Below are 19,952 nucleotides of genomic sequence, written 5' to 3'. Positions count from 1 at the left end.
GTCTTAAGGGGAGGGAAAAGTGGGTGGTGTGGTGGGCTCCCTTTGTTTATTGTTCTTTTCCTCTAATTTTTAACTCCTCCTTCTCTCTCCTTCTCTCTCCGTCTCTCTAACTTTAGGTTTTGGATTAACCTGGTCCTGGTCTTGTAGATGGCGAGTGCGCTCTTTGCAACCCGAGTTGATGATTTGACATCTGCTTGACTCGGTCCAGAGATCGGCTCGAATGCCTGATTCCCTCGCTCGTTTGAGGTTGCAGCTCGCCAGTTATACTTTCTGGCGCGACGGGAGTGACGTCGCAGCTGTTTAACCCCCGCGGCGGATTGGTCCGTCAACGCAAAGGACTTCCAATCAGAACCGTACAATCTCTATCTCTCAGTCTCAGTCAGACATTAAAGGTCTTGACGAGGTGTGTTCTCTCCTAGTGAAAATGTTTCTGGTGGAAGTAGAGTTTTAGATGAGCCTGCCATTCCTGTAGCTAAGTGCGAGGTTACATCTGCAGGCTAGGGCTGGACTTGGACCCCACTTCTCTAATTATGAAGATGTGAGAGAGAGAGAGAGATCATGTGGTGTGCTTTGGACATATGAACTTAGGTCGGTAGAACATGTTGGGTCAATGTTGTCCTGGTTGGAGCTATTCCCCTTGTACTTCTCACCCCACTCTCAGCCAGTCTTTCACCACCCCCACCCCCCCACTTATAAAACAAAGCTACGGGTTGATGTGTTCTTATGACTCGGTGAGTCAACTCTCCTTTTGCCAGATTTGGTGTTAGTTTATAATGAGGGGGGAATATGCAATAATTTTCAATTAATCTCCAGTCCCTCGGGCCTCTCCGGCACGAGTGCTGTCGAGTGGGGTCCGCGTTGGCTCGGGGGCTGGGAAAGAGGAGGGGCGTTCCGGTCATTTCGGAAATCAACTGTAGAGAAGGCGTGGGCCCAGATTCGGGGAGGGAGCAAGACGAGAAGCGGATGCGCCGAGGAGAGTCGTATACGACGCGCGGAAAGGACCGGAAACTCGGACCGCCTGCTGCGAACGTGCGCCTCCCCACTTCGATCTCATATATATATGTATTCTCCAAATGGTCCATGAAACATCTCCAAATTACAAATTCAAGACGGGCCCCCTTGATTACATGTTTTACGGTATTAATCTCTCTTGTTTTATTGAACATATCTCAAATCATGTTTATCTCGCTCTCGATCACAACTAACATGCGCGACCACTGCCGATGAACCGTGAAAGAAGAAGAAGAAGGGGATGAGAGATATAAAAATAGGAAGGAAAAAGAAAGAAATGGAGAGGGAAAATGGTATGGACATGCTCGGCCTTTCGAATTACATGCATTTATGTGTCGTTCTTTGAACTGGTCTATATGCAGTGCTCAATGTTTATGGAAAGTAAATGTCGAAGACAGCAAATACAATTATAGAAAAACTATGAATTAGGAGAGATATTATTGCATTAACAATGTCGTCGTAGGTGAGGCTAACGCCCTGCTTGAGGACATGAGGTTAGCAATAAGACTCCCAAAAGCCGACTTGGCAAAGCATGATCATGCTGAGATGGCTTAGAATTGCTGTAACAACTCAAAACGTTTCTGCTTTCATTTATATTCCGGGATCATCAGCGCAAATCAAACGAATAAGCTCGACCATCAGGCAAGATGCTTCTCATTCCGTTGAGAGTCAATCGACTATAGTTTGCGACGAACATGCGAAATCTTTCTATGAATGTATATAAATGTGGGTCCAAGTAAAAATGAACACGTCGCATTGACGCCAACAACGGCTACACGTGCCGGTCGATGTCAGCCATTCGTTCAGGCCGAAAATCAGTGTGGCGCTTCGTCCAGTGCATTGTACCAAATGTCAATCTGCACACCCACGTTGTTCATCTTATCATATGAATGCGATTTGCATAGTGCGGAAGCAGACCAGCTCCGTGTAGATCACCAAATGAAAAGACAACGAGAACGGAACAAAACATCATCGGTGGCTGGCTGGCTTCGCAAATGATCGGCTGAGAATCTCGCAACACCCCTACTGACCTGCAGTTCAACAACTCCCCTTATCTTTCTGTTTTCTTTCCTTTTCGTTGGATTAGCGGCATTCATTATTCAGTTTGCAATCTTCTGATGGCATCTTCCTTTTGAGAGAGAGAGAGAGAGAGAGAGAGTGGTTGAAGATTTGGCTAGCAATTTGTTTCAATAAAATACCGAAAAGCGATGGCTCCTTGTCCTCCACAACCATCGCTCTCTGTCCGATCCATGATCGGCAAACGCTCATTAAACAAGTCACGTAGCTAACAAACTATGCTGCTACAAAAACCTTTAAATAAAGAGATGGGGTTTGTACCAAAGTACGATCTTTATTAGAGTAATTGCCAGAAAATGTTCTGGACACCGAGTGCTGTCTTCTGCCCCCCGCTCCGAACTTTTCTCACGTTGTTGCATCATGCAATGTATACTGGACGACAAAGACAAATGTTTGATCACCTTTCTGCTCCTAACGACACTGCCAATCTCTAACGACAATATCCTCTATGACCCTCTTTTTCTGATTTTTTTCTTCTGTAAAGAGGTGGCTAAGTCGCGCGAGCTTGAGCGTTTGAAACCCAAGAAATTTAACCTTTTTGCTCACGTTAAGCAAGCAATTGAAAAGGCACATCTTTCATTGCTCTAATTTGCTCGAGTTACTCATTGTGAATGCCATACTGAAATAAATATAGAGTGACCAATTTATGGAGACATAGTACAAAATGAACCAAATTATAATATACGGGTCCTTCTCTTTTTGTTTTTGCCCTAAGTAATCCAAGGTTGCATGCATAATAAGCAAATAGAAAATGATAATGCGTGATACTAATGATCACATTTAAATTATCTAACTAGCCTAACAGAATTTTACTGAGAACCAAATATTCTAACAAGACTAACTAATAGTTAATCTTCACTTAAATAAAGGGGAAAGTACCAAAAAATCCTAAACATGTTACATTGGTGTCAATTCAATCTTAAATATTTAATTGGACCAATTTAATTATAAATTTTTTTGCATTTGTACCAATTAAATCTAATTGGCTAATTATGGCTAGAAATTGCTAATATGGATGCAAGTTGTCCTACATGACACAATAAACGTTGACGTGGAAATTTTACATTTTCTTAATTATTTTTTATTTTCTTGCATTTCATTGTGGCCTTAGGCCATTGCCGTTTAGAAGCCACAAGGTCAAATCCTAGGCCACAATGAAAAAAAGAAAATAAAAATCAAATATCAAATATCAAATATCAAAAATCAAAAAACAATAAATATTCTTATAATTTGTTCATGTCATTGCCAATTGGGCCAAATAAGGTGGCCAATATCCATGATAGTGATTTCCAGTTAAAATTGATGCAATAGAATCAATCGATATAAATGTAAATGTAAAAATTGATTCAATAAAAATATTCATAACTAAATTGATTCAATAAAAATATTCATAACTAAATCGATTCAATAAAAATATTCATAACTAAATCGATATCAATGCAATAGATTTAAGACATCTTTTTTGTGCTATCTCCCTTAAATTAACCAAAGAAAGAAGAAAGAATCGGCTACGTTGGAGGGGAGGCCATGTGAGCTAGGGTTTTCATGTGTCCTCCTCATTAATCATGAGAACGGAAAGATAGGCTTTCATGTGTCCTCGCCCCTCGAATCCCTCACGACAGGTCCAAACCCCACGTGCGCTTCGTTTCTTTGGTGGGATTTCCAAGCCACTTGACCTGGCAACATTAATTTTCTTATATATGAGCCCATGACATAAGCCTCGAGTAGACCAAACGAAGGTATTACACTACATAATTGCATGGAATCGAGCGAAGGCAAAAACGAGTTTCGATCAAATTGAGTTTTGACACGACACGAACGATGAGGAAAGAGGGGGGGGAAGAGACTTAGGTTTGTTCAAAATTTGAACATCTTGGTGTCTTGGTGTATGGAAAAGGGGTGATGTCTCCGCATTAAATAAACGTTGCAGGGTCATATTCAAGTCGAGGAGATATAAATTAGGGTGGACCATATTTTAAATTTTTAGAAGTAAAGGTACTTTCACGATGTTAGGAGCTGGGGATACGTGTACCCCTTTGATTTTCAAAATAATATGGGGGAACCGGTTCTGGGTCGAGGATATAACGAGGAGATGCGCTTGCCCTAACTTTGATGAACGACATTTAAAAAATCGAATCCTTTTTTGGGGGATGAAAAGGGTGTCTGATTCCCCCCCTTTTGAAGAATTCGAAACGCTCTTCCTCTTAGATATGTTCGCTCTTTTTTCCTTTTTATGGGCCATCCTGGGACAATGTTTGTAAGCTATTTCAAAAACAAGAATCGACTGAAGATTTTGTCGTTGATGTCATGAAACTCGAACTTAGGTGGATTGATGCCAAATACATTAACTTGTGTAACTAAATTTATGTATTCGATAAGATGCAAGCCCAAACTCGAACTTAGGTGGATTGATGCCAAATACATTAAGTTGTGTAGCTAAATTTATGTATTCTATAAGACGCAAGTCCCGATTCAAACAAATTGCCTTGCCAGAAAATGAAGGTTTCCATATGTTTTCTAGCCTAATAAGGGAATGGTGGTTACTTTTTCTATTATTTCATCCTCGCTGTCTGTGACTTGAGCACAAAACAAAATTGGGTCAATACTCTTTGCCTTAACCGATCCAATGTGTTGATTCCATCATGGTGCCATATATGTATATATAATAAAGTTATCTTTGAAAGGAAGGAATTTGATACAAATAATTTTTGAATTTGTTCCAATGTGTAATATTATCCCTAAACTTATAAGTTGTACAATGTAGACATTGAGCTTTGGTTCAATGTGCATTTTCATCCCTAAACTTTCAATTTATTCAATATGATCTTTGAACTTTGATTCAATGCAATATTGTGCTGGAGTCTTAAATATTTTCATATAATTTAGGGATTAAACTGAACATTTATCAATAATTCATAGATCATATTAAACAAATTAAAAGTTTAGTAAACAACATTAACTCATTTGGTCAAAGCTAAAGAATGTCATTCTCAAATTTTTAATATGTTCAATGTGATCTTGAATTTTAGTTCAATATGCAATGTCGTCCTTGAATTTTTAATTTATTCAAATACGATTCCTAAACTTTAGTCCTATGTTCAATGTGATTGTTAAATTTTTAAACATGTTCATATAATCTAAGGACAATATTCAACAATCACCAATATTATAAGGACCACATAAAAAAAATTAAAATTAAAAGTCTAGAAATGTCATTAACTTGCTAGGCCAAAATTTATGGATCACGTTATACAAATTAAAACTATATTGCACATAAAATCAAAGTTTATTGACAATTGTTCCTATTATCCCTGAGTGAATATAAACAATGATAAAGGCACAAAAGATCGACCCTCTTCAACATATAGAACACCCTACACACACAGAACAATTAATTTACATAACATATTGTAGGTGAGACTATTTGCACATCTTTCTTGTTAAAACAAACCCTTCTTAAGTTAACCGACCAAATTAGCTTTCGATATTGATTAAGCATGTATTGATACAATTTTTTTAGGCTATAATATATGGGATTGCTACTTACTTATCTCAATTTGTTTCAAAAATTTTCCTTTTGAAGAGAGTAACTTCTAGGGGTGAGCAACCGAGCCAATTCAATTAGTGAACCAGTCTTAATAGGTTTGACTCTGGGTTCTATACACCAAAATCGGCTAGTTCTACATGGTAACCTAATACCAAATCGGTTTTGAATTGTTTTACCCCTAACCCCAAATACATACTTTTACTCTCTTTTTTCTTTTTTTTTTTAAGATTGAAAATATTTGTTGAAATTGAATATGTTTGAGATATTATCCTCAAGCATAAATAATTATATATATGTTTGACATCTACATATTGTATTTATGGAAAAATGTCAAAAAAAGTCCTAAATCTTTTGTATTTGTGTCGATTTAATCCCAAACATTTTCGCTTGGTTCCAATTCAATCATTTTTTGCTAATTTTGGCCGGATTTTGCTAACTGAACACTGGTTGACTATCGTAGCACGATTTGCACCAACATGAACAAATTTTAGTAATATTTAGATATTATTTTTTATTTTGATTTCATTTTATTTTCCATTTCCTTTTTCTTTTCCTTTTCCTTTTCCTTTTCTTTTTTTTTTTTAAATCATTTCCTTCCTCAAGAGGGTTGCCGAGAAAGGCAACACTCATTAAGGTCAACCTCCACCTCACCAGCCACCAGGGAGGCTCAAGCCCTCGCTAGAGGTCAGGAGAGGGTTGCTTGCGCTAGGCGGTGAGGCTTGCCCTCACCAGATTTGGTGAGGGTCAAGCCTTGCCAGCCATGGGTGAGGCCCGACCTCGCCAAATCCGACAAGGTGGAGCCTCGCTTAGCCTCTAATGAGGTTAGCTCGAGGCCACCCAAGTTGTGAGGGCGACCTTACACTAGGCAGGCAAGGCTCGCCCTCGCCAGTGGCTAAGGAAGCTCACTAGAGGCTGATGAGGTCAACCTCGACGTCATTAGCCATCGCCTTTGGCTAGTTGCCAACGTCCAATGATCGGCGAGAGGAAGGAGGAGGAGAAGGAAAAAAGAAAATAAAGAAAATAAAATTATTATAATATTATTAAAAGTTGTATATGTTAGCATTGGCCGTGCTATGTCAGTCGACCAGTACCTAGTCAACAAAATTTGGTCAAAATTAGCTGAAAAACCGAATTGGCACAAAATCAAAAGGTTTGGGACTAAATTGACACCAATAAAATATTTAAGACTAAATTAGCACAAATACAAAATATTTAAGACTTTTTTTACACTTTTCCCTCATAAAGTGAAACGAAATAAAAGAGCTGGCCAATTCAATTTAAAGCCAATTCAAAGGTCAATATGGTAAGTTTTAAATCTATAACCTACCTATCATGAAATTGATTACTTTTAGTAATTTACTTCTTCCTTCAAAATGGCAAAAAACCTACCAATAGAAAGTACATTGAGTTAGAAACTCAATTTAGGATTTATTTTATTTGTTTTTTCCAATGTTTAAACAATAAAGACTAAACAAAGAAAAAAAGTAAAGCAAAGTGTAGAGACTGTTCTGCCACGAAGAAAATTACTAATATCGTTCACAATCCCATAATTCCAAATGATTACATATATGTAGAGAGTAGCATTTTTTTTTAATGAAAAAAAAAATGAAGAGCGTAACTAGGTTTGGCCATCCATCAAAATCATGCGAAGCTTAGATAAAAGCATAAATGAATTATGTCTTAACCACTCAAATTCTCAACATCATATGTTAAAAAAACCAACGTATTCATGATCTAATGGAGAAAATTTATTTTTCAACTTTGAAACATTGTTCTGTCATTAAAAAAACATTTTCTTATCAATTCTAATTAACATGTTGTGTTCTGGAACAACTATTAAATCGGATATAAGGTAATTATATTTTTAGGAAGTTACTTAAATGTGGTATGAGAGATAATGAAATGCATGGAGGGAAGAGAAAGAGAGATATGTTCACTTAAAGTAGCTAGGTCAATTCACTTAAAAATATATATTTTAGTCAAAATAATGTGAAAATAGCCCTACCACACCCTCAAACCCAATTCAACAAGTACTGGGTTTCCCAACAAATAATGGTTTTAAGACCAATGTATTCTTTTTTTGTCATTGCTCACATTAGCATAAAAAAATGATTAATATACTGAAAAACCCCACCCCAAACTAATTTTTTAACCATGAAAAATATCAAATTAGTACATTTGTAATAAATTTACTCTAACTGACCATAAAAAACTCTAAATTGGTACACTTGTAATAAATATATTCCAAACTAATTTATTTGACAGTAAAAAAACCTAAATTGGTATATTTGTGATAAATATACTCTCCATTAAATTAGATTATTATTACAAAAAATCACAAAAATTGTATTATCGTGATAAACGGAGAGAAAAATCCCAAATTGATATACTAATCAACTGTCATGTGTTATTTAACTTAGTAATTTGACAATAAAGGGTAAATTTTTTACGAGTGTACCAATTTTAAGTAAATTATCAAATGTGTATCAATTTGAGGTTTTTTAGGATATTAACACTAGGAAAAAAAAAGGTCACCAAGTAGCTTTGGATAATAATAACAGATCCGCTTGGAGCCCCGAATCTTATCCAATTACTTGACAGCTCACTGCCGAGAAGCCGAGAAATACTGGTCCGATCTAATACGACCAAAAAGGGGGTGTCGGCGGTTCAGCTTGCTCAGTTCCCGGTCCAACCGGTCGAACCGGCAGGGTCGTCCGCCGAGTTCGGTCCAGATTCGAGGATACGTTTCACCATGGGCCTAAGAAACGGAAAAACCCGGTTTATTTTCCCGACGGTCGTACGGCCCCGACAACTCCCGAACTCGAACTGGCGTTTCTCCCCGAACGTCACACGAACTGAGGAGGCCCATTCGGATTCCCCTTAAACCCCTCCCTCGAGAGCCAGTTCGTGGGGGTTTAATGCCGTCAGACCCTCTCTCTCTCTCTCTCTCTCCTCGTCCGGACACCGCAGAACCGCAAGAGAAAGCTTTCCCCTTTCGAGCTCCCGACCCCCAGAATTTCCTCCCAACCGCGCAAGAACATGTCCGGGAACCAGTCCCGCGCCGACTCGGTCCAGAGCCGCAGGGTCACCTGGGAAGGGTGCAGCGTCTTGCTGGACATCAACGACGGCGACCGCCTGGTCTTCTCTCGGCTCACCGAGAACTCGTCCGTGGTTTCGGAAATTTAACGGCTTTGTTTGTTTTTTCTCTTCCGATGCGAATGCCTGGAGTTGGGTCGGTGGTTAATCGGCGTTTGGTGGTGGTGTTCGGTGTTTTGGGATTGTGCAGGACTTTGAAGATCGGGAAAAAGAACTACTCTTTGCGGCCGCTCATCGGCTGTCCGTTCGGTTCTTTATTCCAAGTCGAATATGGAGCCGAAGGGTCGAAGCTGTCTCGCCTTCTTGAATCGGCTGAAGGTTTTTTTCGCTTCCACCTTCCTTTCGACTATTTGATGTGCTAATGCCCAAAAAAAGATCGTCCTTTATAATTAAAAGATGTACATTGGCGAACGCGTTCAATTTGAGTCATGTTGCACGTGCGATGAAGTCCTTATATTGGAAACCGCGTAAGGATTGAGCCATGTTAGAAGAAACTAAATGCACGTTGTGAAGTAGTAATGGAGACTGGAAGTGTTAATGTTTGGGAGTTATTGAGAATTATTTTCTGAGTTGTGATATGAGTTTCCAATCCAGCTCGGTGATGCATGTGATGTTTTCCTGTATTCTGGCAGTGTAAGGGGGTCTCTGGCATTATAGCATTGAATCATCAGTATGTCACACTAAAATTCAGGCTACAAGCCAAAACAAAAGAAAAATGCACCAACTGTGGAGGGAGGACGAGCAGAACAAGATTCTTCATTCAAGGTGTTATAATGTTTTCAATTTAGAGTGCAATTATGAGGCCAATAACAGTAGCAGCATCAATTTAGATTGAGCAGCACACAACAAAATACTTGTCATCTGCTTGTTGCATGCTTTGACTTTAAGTATCTATGAATACTGGGTTTCGTTTCATTGCTGACGTATTCATCACTGAGCTTTCACTTTGGTCCACCTTGTTAAGACGTCTTTGTTACTTGTCTAGTCAGTAACATCCAAGAAAATGGTGATTATCAGCCGGTAGAGGAGCACCGGGATAATAGAGAACTTGTTGACAACAACAAAGCTCAGAGTCTTTCCGGTGAGGATATAGAGGAATTACGGAGGTGAGACATCAAACTGCTTTTTTAACTGGAGGTAATATTGGACAGCCTTTGCCGAATAGGTACACAATTACCATGTCTGAAAAAAACTCAGTGTATCATCAATCTGCTTGCCTCTGTTAATGACTGATATGAGTCTAATAACATATACATGCAATAAAGCTGGAAACTTTTTGGTACATGAGAAGTTGCAGAGGATGGGCACTAAGTCTTGTATATTGTATACATGCAGCCAGTGTGCCTGCTACCAGTTAATGTTCGTCATTTATCTCTGTAATGTGTTTCTGCTTAAAAAACCCATCATTCCTGTGGGGCATGCCACTGCGAGGTGAAAGACTAATATATGGTGGTCTTTCATTAAGTAGTAAGACGATTTGAGAGATGAGAATTTTCCACAAAAAGATATAGCAGTCGCTCTGATATGATAGTCGTGTAAATGTTGCCAAAGCTTACCAGTCTGATGCAGACAGGGTGCGACTGGTGATAAAATTATTGAAGCTCTAATAGCAAATAGTGCTACATTTGAGAAGAAGACAGCATTTTCACAGGTTACTGCTTACTCTTGAAGTGGTTTTTTTTCCTCATGATATGCAAAATATCAGATGTCAAACTTGAATGGTAAGCTGATTCACATTCTGTCTTCAGGAAAAATACAGATTGAAGAAGCAAAAGAAATATGCTCCTAGAGTATTGTTAAGGCGACCTGTGGCACGGAGGTTACTTCTTGAACTCGTTGTTTGGTGGTCTTGTTTATCTTCTTTTGCACTTTATTCATCTGAGTTGGCAGCAGTTGCTGCATTCTCTTTCTTCTCTTCTTACAGATCTGTCAAAAATTAGGAAGTTGTTTTAAGGCATCTGTGTGTAGCTAACGTGTTGGTTTATTCCATTCTTGGTTGTAAGGGGAAGCTTTATGAAGTTCCCTTCACTAAATGGTGGCTTTGTGAAAGTTGATGGCCTATCAGATTAAAAAGTTCAAAACTTGAGAAGTAGAAGTCCTGCATGATAAATTTAGAATTTTTTTTGTTCATAAAAGATTTGAATTTCGATCTTCAAACAAATTAGATGCATGATGCTACTTTTAGAACATTCTAGATGAACTGGCTGTAATGCTATGAAGTATTCAACTATTCTGCTTGATATGATAGAGAGTGCAATGATAACAAAAAAGGAACCATGGGCTGCATACACAAGTTCATGGTTCTTCATATAGTAAAAGTATGTATATATAAGACTTTTCCAGAATTAGTGCTCTCTGGGAATTCATTCATCATATCATGATCAAATCACTTTCTGTGTCTTAGATGTATTTCAAAAGACAGTTAGCAGGCATCTCTGTGTTTGTATATTGGAAAGAGTTTATCCACCTTTTTTTCCCTTGCATATTGATTACTTGCTTCCTTCATTTGACTCCGCACTGACTTGTTTTTCTCTTTTCAGTATATGCGAGACATACTTCACAAAGTATCCAGCCAGAATAGGGTAATAGCAGCAATCTTTCATCATTGCAGGCTTATGTGATTGTCATTTCATTGAGTAGTATGAGTGTTCATCTAGGCATGCAGGGCAAATCTGTGCATTTGTGCGCAGTAAGTTATGAATTGGTGAATACAAGTACCCTAGTTTAGGGAGTATAAATGGGAAGCTTCCCGCTCATATGAAGGCATTTCCAATTCCAATTCGAGAAGAAGGGTCCAAACCAGAATAGCTTTAGGATGTTAAAAAAAAGCTATTAAAAAAAGCTACAAGTGTGAATAATTAAATGGGGGTTTTTCTGTAAAAATAAATATCTTATGCTTCATATATCAACACATAGCTGGATTTAGCTATCGAAGTCATGGACAATTAACCACTAAGAATAAAGCTGAACGATGCCCATGTAATCAATGCTGAGAATGACAATTAGAGAGTCGTTTGATGATTTCTTCCTGCCTTTAGGTTCATGCGAGTGGATACATTGTCTCTGCTGCTTTCCATGGCTAATGTTGCTGCAAATTCTGACATTCTTGTGGTGGATATGGTTGGTGGTCTCCTCACTGGTGCTGTAGCAGAGCGCATGGGTGGTTAGTCCATTCAATCTAAACCATTGATCATTGCATGTAGTTGTTAAAGTAACTAGGGACAATGCTTTGTTCATCTATTATTCAAAAGCAAAAGAATAGTTTATTTGTTTGGACAAATGAAAAGCAAAAATCACTTCTTCTTCTTTTTTTTTTAATTTCCTGCTAAAATTTTAAAATTATTATTTAAATTTTTAAAGTTATTAGAAAACTTATGTGAATCTACACTTCAATATTTATATATTCTTAAGAATAACAATGCATGCCTCGTTCAAATTAAAAATATTTTGAATTAGTCCAATTTTATCTCACGTAGTTATTAATATTTGAATTAGTCCATTCTTATCTAAATTTGAGTGTGAGTTCCGCTTATCCTTTACCTCTAGGATAGCGTTTTGAATTTTAGAATAGTAATAACTACATGAGATAAGAAAAGACTAATTCAAATATTTTTAATTAGTCCTTTATAGTAATAACTAGAGTAATAACTACATGAAATAAGAATGGACTAATTCAAAATATTTTTAATTTGAATGAGTCATGCATTGTTATCCTTATCATATATAGTGAAAGTTTCATGTGCTTAAGATGAAAAAAAGTCAATTCGAGTGAGCTGCAAGATTTGAATAGTCAAAAGTCACTCTAGACAAACACTTAGTATGTGATTTGTCATTAGTTACTTTTCATTTTTGATGAAAAAAGTTCAACATTGATTATTTGTTTGAACACTCACCAAGATGGATCATCTATTGCCTAAATGAAGAGTAGGCACTATGTCATTTACTTTAGTGAATTTATGACTGTTTTAGTCACTTAAGCATGATCTTGATTTTTTTTTTACCATATTCGTGTTTTCAACAGGTTCAGGTTATGTATGCAATATGTATCTTGAAAGTAGCCCATATCCTATGGACATAGTGAGGATGTTCAATTTCAGTGATGAAATTTGTAAAAGGTATGCATTTGAAGCTTGTGCACTACGGGAGTTGTGGCTGCAACTTTTATTAATTGAAGTGAGTTTGGAAAATTTGTAGAATTATATCATTGCTGTTGCCAAACCTAAATTTTATTTTTGTAAATTCCATGTCGATGTGTTATGTCTTTCAATCAGTCAAGTAGTGTGAGGAAGGAAAGGTGATATCATTCGCAATGAATAATAAGACAATCTCTTCAAAATTTTCTAATTATATTAGGAGTGATTGAACAGACAATTTCTAAAAATTCAGTGTGAATGAAAGGAAGGTCCCATTTGTATGATAACCTGGTTTGATGTGTGGTACCAGATTCCGCTATGTTCATCTATGGAGAAGGATTCTCATGATTGCATTTAATAGTAGACCCTTTATCTGTTTGCACTCTGTGGAGCAGACTATACTTGGAGGCTGAAGAACTTCTTTTGGGGCTGTGATAGGTTGCTTAAGTTGTCTATTTTATCTCTTTTCTCCCGGAGGCATTGTTAGCAAAAACTGCTCAATTGTAGAGGCTGTGTTATTGTTCTCTAGTGTGAAACTAACCTACAGTTTTTCTTTAATATGTCAAGGACCTCTTATAACTAAAGTCATCTAATTTAAACAAGTGTATATGGGCCCTATTCACTACATCTTGACTTGGACCATTTTTTAGTGACAACGGTTTTGTACTTGTTAAAACAAGCTGTATTACTTTTCTTAATTGGGACATGTTTTGCAGAATCTTCTCATTTAGCCTAATCAATGAAACTAAACAGCTCTCTTCTTCACTCCTGGAATATATGAATGCCAGTCATTAGATAATTGCTATTGTATATTCTAACCTTATACTGTTTCTGTGCACTCACTGCTTACGTTTTTTTCTTTTCTTTAATCAGAATTGTGAGGACGTCTCTCAGTGATTTATGTTCAGTTCAAAATGATCCATCTGAGCAAATGGGTCATGATGTCTCCGTCACTGCAAATGCATCAGATGTAGGTGTCTGTCTTCCTCATGAAATTTCGCTCTGTTGTCAGTCACCTATTGATCAGGATTCCATCTGTTCAGGAGCAAATGTGTTCTCATGAGACACTTACAGAACCAGCTGTCATGGAAGAAATTGCTCCACCATCTCAAAATGAAATAAGCAAATGCAAAATCCCTAAAGCAGGAGATAAAGCATCCCAAGAAACCATTGACTTGTGGAAAGCAAATGGTTTTTCTAGGTAGCATGACTCTTGCCACGTGCTCTTTTATCACAGACAAATGATGAAGGGAATTTAGTAATCTAAATCCAATCTGCAGTCTGATTGTTGCAGCTCCTGAACTGGATACTTGGAACACAGTGAAAGATCTCATGCCCCATCTATCACATTCAGCTCCCTTTGCAATTTATCACCAATATGTCCAGGTTTGTGTTTCCAATTTTTTCTCTCTAATCATTGTGATGAGGTATTGGACAGAATTAGTCGTTAATTTTTTCTTGACTTTTTTCTGCTGAATTTTTTTTGTTCTTTGTTGGTGTCATTCCAATGGCGAGCGGGGTAGCATTTCATCATATTATTTAGTTTGCTCTCTTAAGTTAAGCATATTCAAGTAGAAGGTGTTATGCAAGCTACGTACAGGGAATAAGATTCCCTAGATGATCAAGTTGAGCTGGAATGATTTTGTGATTTAATGCAGTTTCTTAATGGAGATGCGTATCTACAGCATCCATTTTCAATAAGCTCTATTGTTTTCGCACATCAAACTTCTTTCCACCTCTTTTTGTTGAATCGATACATTTGGGGTGTGATAATTTTAGTAACTTCTTGCTTCATTTGTCCAAGTGCAGCCTCTGGCAACCTGCATGCACAATCTGCAGATTGAAAAGATGGCAGTTGGTTTGCAAATATCAGAACCTTGGCTGCGCGAATATCAGGTTTCTCCAAATCTTTAACGAACAATTTTTGTCTTCACTAGATGTGGCGACTCATTTGCACAGATTCAGCTCCTTAAAATTACATTCTTTCGTAGGTGTACAGGATGCTTCTTTAAATGCTCAATCTGACTTCTGATATGATTTTGACTTCCCTTTTCATTTCCCTTTGTTTCTTCGTGATATGCAGGTTCTTCCTTCAAGAACTCATCCATGCATGCAGATGAGTGCATTTGGTGGGTACATCTTAAGTGGGGTTAAGATTTGTAATCCAGAAAGCACATAGAAAGGATGGAACTTGGTCGCGTTACATCTTTGTGTGCTTCCATATTCTTTGGTCAACCAAAGTTCATAAGAGGTGCCAGCCTGTGACCGCAAAATTTCATTCCATCCATTTGTGTTTCATATTCTTATTTAACTCCTAAGTTCATAAGATGTTTCAGCCAACGATTGACATAAGTTTTGTCACCCACTTGTGTGGAGCATTCTTGTTAACTCAAAGCTCATAAGATGTATCAGCTAGTGACCGTGAAGTTTCTCAACAGGAGTCATGCCATCAATCGTGCTTTCTTATTTAACTCGAGTTCATAACACGTTTCCGCCCATGACCCTAAAATTGTATGACATAGTTTTGCCTTTCTTTTGTGTTGTGTATGGATGGTGAATGTGGTAATATATGATGTTATTTCCTGGGAAGCAAGTTCCGCGATTGCATTGGGTCTGATTCTATATTTTTCGTTTTTATGAATGGAAGTGCGTCCATGTAAAAAGTGCATCAATTTACTTTCATGAAATCTTGTATTATTTCTCTCACAAACATACACGACTAACGCGGGCTCAATGGAACAATCTGATTCATTTTTCTAATGCGACCTGATATGGGATTATGGATGATTTTTTTTTTTTTTTTCACAAAAACATGTTCTAGACTTTCGAAGTACGCTTACTGAGCTTCGATTTGATATATTATAAGCTTAGATCGGACTTCATTAACAAGGTTAAGCTTGTTTCGTAATATCATCCTTAAATATGGAAATCAAGTGGGCTCTGTTTTGAATGTTCTATTCTTATCGACGTCTACTGCTTTATGATTTTTTAGAAATTTCTGTGTTTGGATTTTTAAATCGGCGCCTCATGAAGTCTACTTAAAACATCTAGATTTACAACATATAAAATTTTCATGAAATTTGAAAGTGATTTAATTAGTCCAACCATCCGTAAATTATCCGTGTCTAGTTTTGTAAAACTGTTTTTTCGATTGAACTTCATTTGTTCTGCAAATTTTACAAAATCGTGCAATTGGAATCTGATATCAGTGTCTTCATGGAAAAATATCGATTACATTTGCAATCTAGCTTGACAAAAAATTTCAGAAATTTCAACTGTCATTTGCTATTTTTAGCAATCTACACAAAGTCCAGTAATGTTCTAACAATTATCTGTTTTGATCCGACCTCTCTCTATTCCTCAATTTTTATAAAATCATAGGCTTAGAATATGATGATGATGTCCATTTGAAATGTTCCTTAAATCTCAATCTTTGTTATCAAAATTTCTAGAAAATAAAAATGTCGTTTGTTATTTTTAGTGGACTTCTCAATATTGCAGTGCTGTGCTAACTTATGTTTTCCGGAATAGATATTTTTCATTTATCAATTTTCATAATTTTTTATGATTGAAATTTCATAACACTTTCTTCATGAAAATTGTTTTAAACTTCATTTTAACATTAACTTCATTGAATTCAAAGTTCACTAAGATGTCCAAATGACCTGATTAGTGCGCTGTTTATTCGGGGGCCAAGTTTTTCTTGGATAGTTGAGAGTGCCTTCGTAATTTCAATGAAGTTAATGTCCTAATCTGAAAATCTTCAAAACATTAGAGTTGAAGATAATGATCTTAACTTTCTTTTGACACCAATTTTGTTGCAATTAATGCACGTTTGGTTATTTATAAATCCAATTAATGTGCTTGACAATTTCATGCCAAGATTCTGGAATTTATTTCCCAAGAGCATCAAACTTGTTTCATAATTTCAACAAAGTTGAGATCCTTATTCATAATTACACAAAGTTTCATCCTTAATCGCAAATTGTCTTAAATGAATAAGTGACCCTTTTAAGTTAACTTCCCATTGGTTGATTGCTTGAGAATCAAGAGGTCTAATGCATTTTTCTTTTTTCTTTTTTTATGCATGTGATTTTTAGAGGTATACTTGGGCCAATGTATGTTCGTTGGGAAAACCAAAGAGACAAAACTTGGACTCTCTTGACCACCGTTTACAAACGTATAGGATGGCCAAGCATCATTGATCACAAATTAATCAATTAATGGTCTTATGATGGCTTAGCATGAATCTCAAAAGCCGACCCCAAGACCTGTCTTGATCATGAATTGCTTTGGATGTGATTGCATTTGGTTGAATCCTCGTGATTGTTCTTACTTGCATTGAGTGAAATGAATGCCTAGTCTACAACTAGTTCGTTAAGGCGATGCTTGGAGAAAATGACCAAGAAAACTCAAAATTATATTTTTTTGAAGAAAACATCCATTCAAAATTTCACCTCAACTAGATTTGTTTCTAGATTTGTTTAACCTATTGCATTCGTATGAAAGTTTCATATGTTCACTGTTGATATATGCAAAATATTTATAAATATGTGTGTGTATATATGTCTTGGTTTTGAAAAGTTAGAAAAAGAATATTTGCATCAAAATCCTGAATCAGGCTGACTCAGAATCAGACTCGGAGAGAGGGTTGCAATCCTAATCCTACACGAATTCTTCAAATGTTCTTGCAGTTTACTCCAGAGGAGTAAAAGGGTTCGTAACCCAAGTCCCCAAACCTGCTAATCTTTAGTTCCATGAAAATCAATGGAGGTCTCCCGACCTTTGATTGGCCAAACCCTCAACAAAGATGCTAGTGGCGACCCTTTGATAATATTTTTAGATTGTCTAAAAACTCAAAATGAATCATTGTCACACGAAGCATGGATTTGGAAGGACTCACGTTTATAATTGACGATCTGTTTGTGGTGTTAGCAAATGGAATCTCATTTGAAATGGTAATTTATATGTACCATTCAAATTATACATCGGTTTGCAAGATTAAATAGTGTTTTATTTGAGATTTCCATTTATATGAACCATTTAGATTGATTTATTAACTTATAAACAAATGCTTCTATGACATCCTCAAATTTTACCCATATCCTAAACTTGATGAATGGTCTAAAGTTTCGATGTGCCCTCAACAAGAATAGACTATGGATTAATTTAATTATTATTTATAAGTCAACTATCTAATTGGGAAAAGTAATTGTAGATCGATAAATGCACTCAACTAGAGTACCCAACCATGGTACGATAACTCGATCACAAGAATCAATGTGATACAACTTTACACAAGCACATATTAATGAATGAATAATTATGATTGATTCGGCCTAAGTATAAATATAGCCATATTGTTGATGATTTTGTATGGTCATTATACTAATCTCGAATGATCCTAAATCGATTTTAAGTGATCATGGACCAAAGTAAATAAATCAATTCTTGCTCAATTACATAACAACCAAGAATCATTCATGGATTGATTAGGCTCAAACATGGATTGGTTTAGAATTAAACATGGATTGTGCAAGCGATACCCCAAGAGACCCCCCAATTCATATAGGTCCGTTAAAGCCATTTCCAATTGAATTTATCCGTGAACCTTGGTCTGACTACATGTATTCTTTGTGGATAATTAAGAAACTTCCCTAATCGGTTTAGCCAATATTAACCCTGCAAATAGTTTTGGCTCCTTGAATCTTTTGTCTTGAAAAAGGACACCAAAACCCCTAGAGTGCCAAAAGTTGGCACAAAGGGACATTTAAGTGCCAAAAGTTATGAAAGTAACACTTAAGTGCCAAAATCGGAGCAAAATGGATCACTTAAGTGCCAATTTGACCAAAATCCGGACAAAATGTTGACGTGTCAATATTTCGGCGAAGCAAGTGTAAAATGGCATTGTTTTGGTGCTAGCGTGGGAGGAGGGTCGGTCGAGGTCACTAGGGGCCGGTGACCCCGGTTGACAAACGGCGAGGGTCGCGGCCCTCGCCCGCCCGGCGAGGGTCCCCTCCCTCTTGTTTTTAAAATTTTTAAATTTTTTTAAATATTTGTATTTGTATTTTTAAATGTTTTAAATAAATTTAGTTTTAAATTAAATTAAATTAATTTTTATATTCATTTTTTACTACGTCGCACCAAAACAACGTCATTTTTGTATTGTCAGTTACGTCCAACGTACAAAACGACGCAGTTTTGCACTTCGCCAGAAATTGCGCACGTCATCATTTTGGCCGGATTGGCACCTAAGTGATCAATTTCTTTTCAATTTTGGCACTTAAGTATCATTTTTGTAACTTTTAGCACTTAAATGTCCATTTGTGCCAACTTTTAGTACTTGAAACGTACTTTTGCCCTTGAAAAAGTAGGCCAACCATTGGAAGCCCAATGGGATACACACTCGAGTTAGGACCACTGAACCTCACACCTAATTAAAGGCTCAAATTAGATGAGTTAAGCCCAAGTTTGTCAAGCCCAAATAAAGGCCCATTAAGATTGTTAAGGCCCAAATTGGATGAGTTAAGCTCAAGCCCAAGTTTATCAAACCCAAACCCAAGCCCTACGTGCTTGAATAGTGTGTGAATAGTAACCCTAGTGAATAGTAATTGACATAAATGGTAACCTAGCTTCTAGAAGCCTAATTTTAGGCTAGTATTCAAAGTTTTGCTTCATTAATGCCCTCTAGAAGCCGTGATTACAAGAGACAAAGATTTCGGTCTTGTAAGAAAGGAGATTGACGCCAATTAGGGGGGAAAAGTGAAGAAGCAACATTGGCTCTTGATCTTGGATGATCATCTTAGCAAATGAAGGGTTATGATCTCTTCTTGCTCTTTAAGTTTGGAGTCATGATGAGGTGAAGGATAACAATGCATTAGACATTAAATGTGAAGATAAAGTTCTTCTCAAAGTTCTTCATTTTTCCTCATTTTTTCTCTCTCCATCTCTCACCACTGAACCCCTATACAAATTTCTCTCTCTCTCGGCTTATCTTTCTCTCCCTTCTCTTTCTCTCTTGGTTTGTTGTCCCTCCACCATTGCCACCCTACGTCACCATGCCCCGTCGCCTTGCTGTTCGCAGTGAG

The 19,952-nt window shown here is 37.0% G+C and overlaps 1 protein-coding gene across 2 annotated transcripts; it reads left to right on the top strand.

Moving 5' to 3' along the window:
* The first annotated feature begins 8,522 nt into the window (after positions 1 to 8,522).
* On the top strand, positions 8,523 to 15,453 carry LOC104448829 (tRNA (adenine(58)-N(1))-methyltransferase non-catalytic subunit trm6). Of its 2 annotated transcripts, none has more exons than XM_010062741.3 (13): positions 8,523 to 8,799; positions 8,922 to 9,049; positions 9,717 to 9,837; positions 10,301 to 10,382; positions 10,480 to 10,550; positions 11,272 to 11,313; positions 11,770 to 11,894; positions 12,753 to 12,846; positions 13,738 to 13,834; positions 13,908 to 14,065; positions 14,145 to 14,250; positions 14,674 to 14,760; positions 14,948 to 15,453. In XM_010062741.3, exons 1-13 carry the CDS (start codon positions 8,675 to 8,677, stop codon positions 15,041 to 15,043), a joined length of 1,332 nt encoding a protein of 443 aa, XP_010061043.2. In that variant the 5' UTR covers positions 8,523 to 8,674; the 3' UTR covers positions 15,044 to 15,453. The 2 variants fall into 2 exon arrangements, with proteins under 2 accessions (XP_010061043.2, XP_039170293.1); XM_039314359.1 differs by lacking the exon at positions 8,523 to 8,799 and adding an exon at positions 9,364 to 9,496 and having other exon boundaries at positions 9,721 to 9,837.
* The last annotated feature ends 4,499 nt before the right edge of the window (positions 15,454 to 19,952 follow it).

The sequence above is a fragment of the Eucalyptus grandis genome, chromosome 6 (assembly GCF_016545825.1).
Source record: "Eucalyptus grandis isolate ANBG69807.140 chromosome 6, ASM1654582v1, whole genome shotgun sequence".
NCBI classification, from domain to species: domain Eukaryota; kingdom Viridiplantae; phylum Streptophyta; class Magnoliopsida; order Myrtales; family Myrtaceae; genus Eucalyptus; species Eucalyptus grandis.
The sequence above is the reverse complement of the archived record's forward strand: the minus strand, read 5'-3'. Positions and strand labels throughout refer to the sequence as shown.